The sequence below is a fragment of the Montipora foliosa genome, chromosome 11 (genome assembly GCF_036669935.1).
Source record: "Montipora foliosa isolate CH-2021 chromosome 11, ASM3666993v2, whole genome shotgun sequence".
Classification (NCBI taxonomy): Eukaryota; Metazoa; Cnidaria; class Anthozoa; order Scleractinia; family Acroporidae; genus Montipora; species Montipora foliosa.
Window position 1 is genome coordinate 52278842 of NC_090879.1, and position 3857 is coordinate 52282698.

The 3857-nt window shown below is 37.1% G+C and overlaps 1 protein-coding gene and 1 long non-coding RNA gene across 2 annotated transcripts in view; one reads left to right on the forward strand and one right to left on the reverse strand.

The window, feature by feature from the left end:
* Positions 1-3857, forward strand: part of LOC137976376 (uncharacterized) — a 161097-nt gene that overhangs the window by 142072 nt on the left and 15168 nt on the right. The gene's annotated exons all lie outside the window — the stretch shown is intronic.
* The window catches only part of LOC137975505 (kinase suppressor of Ras 1-like), a 33681-nt gene that overhangs the window by 28253 nt on the left and 1571 nt on the right, over positions 1-3857 (reverse strand). Inside the window, exons 2-3 of the mRNA XM_068822617.1 lie at positions 2681-2824; positions 516-839 (exon numbers count right to left, since the gene is read on the reverse strand). Of these exons, the coding sequence (XP_068678718.1) occupies positions 516-839; positions 2681-2824 (468 nt within the window). The remainder of the gene's footprint in view (positions 1-515; positions 840-2680; positions 2825-3857) is intronic.

A 3857-nucleotide genomic window follows, 5' to 3' on the forward strand; every position in this document is an offset into this window, starting at 1 on the left:
ATGACGAGAAACAAGCTATTTTTTTTATTACTTTATTTATTTTAGCAAACGTTTTGGCAAAATGCCAATTGCTAACCCTTTTACTTGAACAGTGAAAGCTGGTCACGACTCCTCCAGATATCTTAATCGCAAGGGGAAAAAATTCAGTAGCAAATGCAACAGTGTATTGGTTGGAATTTCGAGTCCTGGTTTACCATAAGCATGTAAATACATTGGACAGGCCTTTGAATTATTAGTTCTATAAATTTGTTAAATTTCTGCATAATCCGGTGTAATTTCTGCATAATCAATGCATGTTTACGCATAATATGGCAAAAATTCCCACATGATCTTTAATTTTTTTTTTCCGCATCCCATCAGAAACCCAAAAGAAAGAACACAACCTAGCCCCTTTCAATCTTTCTGAGAACAACTTAGTAATACCAATTCTCACATCTCAGCCTTGCATGTAATAATTCTCCATGCCCCATACCCAGTCCTCACAGGAACACTTCCCAAATAATGTTGTATCATACCTAGATTGACCTCATCAGAAACGCTCCTCTTCAAAGGTGAAGAAAGACTCTCAGTACGCAATATGTAATGTGATGGCAAAGGGCTGTGCTGCCTGAGACTGGAAGTGTCGGTATCACTAGCAGACAAAGTTGACAGCCTGGATCCCTCAGTATCAACATCAGAGCTTGGTGATGACAAAGGAATGTCACTGTCAAAGGTAGACGAGGACCGTGAAGATCGCTCTGACAGGGAGGTGGACACAGTTTTCTCTCGTGTTTTTCCAGTGTCCCATGAATCCCAATATATGTCGGACGTGCTATCTTTGTGACCTTGCTTTTGGCGTTCTTTGAAAACACAAAAAGCATTTTAATAAAGAGAAGGAAGGATCTTCTTCATGATGCGTGACTATCAGCCTTCATCTCATAAAAATATATATTTAATAAACATCAAAACAATGACAAACCAAAAAATAACAACCAACCAACAATTTTTCCCTTGGCAGTATCTGGTTCAACACTGGCAATTTCTGTGACATAAGCAGTGGATTACAAGCATTGGGCGAAAAAAAAAAAAATTCCTCCTGTAAATTACATGTACCGTACTTTAGCCAGTTGCACAAAGTATTGTGAGTTATGAGGAAATTTTTACCAGATGAAACCAGCACCACCTTTTACGACACAGAAAGTTGGTGAAATACCAGAATTAAAGTTTAACCCATTTCTTCCTGAGAGTGATTCTTACAGATTTTATCCTGTCTAATGTCAGATAAGTTTACTCATCAATGGTGACCGCTTTACGGGTGAATGGGTTACAGCGGTTACCAGTCACACGCACCCCTCAACAACTTTTTTTCATTTTTCAAAACTAAATTTGAGTGGACGCCAATCAAATATTTCCATGACAATAGTCCTGCTCACTTGGTAGCAGTCAAATTTGTCATGGAATTGTCTGATTGATGTCCACCCAAATTTACAGCACTGTGTAGTTTCAAAATGTGAAAAAAGTCGTTAAGGGGCACATATAACTGGTAAACAATGTAATGAATGTTGAATCTGGTCTCTAATCTCAAAGAGTTTCGTAAAATGTCTCGTCCGAAAACAAAAACATAAAACAAAAACAGAGCATGAAGAAAATGAGACATAATTTTTATTATCAAGGAAAAGACAGGCTACTGATTCTCAATTTTCTTCTTACTTACACTCTCTTTGTGACCAGAACTATTTTTTATTGGAATACTGAATCAAATGTCATCAAAGTGTTTGCTGTTACAAAATAGGAAGACTTGGCGAAACATAGAGGACCAAAGAATAGAAACAGAAATGGCCAGCATTATGTAGCACCCAGAATTTCAGTCAATTGCCTTGACGTTTTCAATTGGTTCTTGAAACTGTGTATTGTGCTTTTCCACCACAGCAAGGATTGAAAGCCACAGTAGGAAATGAGTATGTTGACTTTTCTTGCTGTGACATTGTTTATTTTTAAATAAGAATGACTACAGATTGGTACCAGTTTTCACCACTTTTGTCTCTCTTTTACAGAAACTAATCATTTTGGTTAACATTACCAAAGCTGTAAAATAGGAAGGTAAACAACTTTTTTTTTTGGTACTGCATTTTGCATTTGTATATTATACTAAAGTATGTTTAGATCAGATCTTATTTTAATTCCTCTTCATAAAACATAATTTTTATATATGTGTACGCCTGAAATTCAATATTTCCTTTTGTTAAGTTTTATTGTGGTTGCTGGTTAAACAACTCCTTCCCTTGCATATAATGATGTATCTCTTATCATTCCAAAAGCTCATCTTTCTCTTTAGACATCCTTTTTCCATGTGTTGTGGAAAATTATACAAGCACCAGCTATGTAAGCTGCTGCGCATGTTTTCACATGTCCACAAATGACCTTAACACTGACATCATCAACACCAGGGACTTAGTTTGATGCTACTCCAGTTTGAAGAATTTTAAATGTAGCAGTAACTTAAAAGGTGGCAATTCAAAGATTACATTTAAAATTTTCCAAACCAGAGAAGCATCAAGTCCTGTCTGATACTCCTTAACAAGATTAGATCTGCAGACGTGCTCTAATTGCTTGCCCACAATTTCATTTTTACTGAAGGTGGAATTAAGAATGGTTGAAAAGTGGTAAATTGTGGTTTCCCTAGGTCTTTTGCGATATCTACCTGTGTAAGCCTGGAGATGCTTCAGTGCCGCTATCAATCTCCGACTTTCTTCCCTTCCATCTGCATAGTTCTCCAACACAGCCCTCAGTTTCTCATCAGAAAGGGACAACAGGTCTTCTACAGTATTGCATTTTCTTCTAAATTCTGTCCAGGATTGAAATAGGCCAAAAAATATTTACAATAGGTTGATAAAAAAGTAGAACAAATCTCTCCCAAATTTGATTCAGTAAAGGCAAATCAGATGTGTTGCTCAGTTAAGGGAACAACAGACTTTGACAAAGGCAGTCCTAAGTTAAAGTACCTCTAACAGACACATAAACTGCCAGGGTCTGAAAATACTGAAGAAAGGTGTTGCATTCGTATCATCAAACGGTCAGACTCTGTAGTCCCTCTGGAGAAGGCCCTGTAAATATCTGTTCATAAAAACCCTACGACATCTTGTCCTCCCTTAAACTTTGATTACTATCTTTAACCCCCTGGTCCAGCCACACTTCAACTACTGCCTCCAAAATAAACAAGAAAACTTTATTTCCCGAACCATTAAACAGGATATAATTACATCTGAGAATTAAAAAAGAGAAAGGGCTGGATAACTAGAATAACTACAAAGTTAAAAAGATAGGTTGCCAGTTTCGTACATATGTCTTTATTTAATACAAATTTAGGTCGGCATATACACACATACACACAAACAAACAAACAGAACACAAAGCACAAAATAAACACTAAGGGAGAGTCACTTTACTTCAAAAATAGGAGAATTTAGTAGCAGCAGCTCCAGCAGTTGTTTGGGGCAATTGTAACCAAACTCTGCTACTAAGCTTCAAAAGTTACAAAATCAACTGACGAGGGTCCTAACCTTCTCTAGCTATGGCGCTGATGCCAATATTGTTTCCAACACAAATTCCATAAAGCTGTCATGGTCTACAAATAATTAATAACCTTGCTCCAGACTACATGTAAAAGGAGCACTGTTCTCTGACCGTGATCAAATATAGCCAACTATTCTTTGAGAGACACCACCGTCAAACTGGCCATTCCAAAACCTCAGTGCACATCATCCGTGTGAAATCTACAGAAGTATGTGACGGTAACAGGCCCCTAGCCCAATACCATCCATTGGAAATATAAAGTATAAGAACTTGTTTAGAACGCCAAACTCATACATTTTATGATT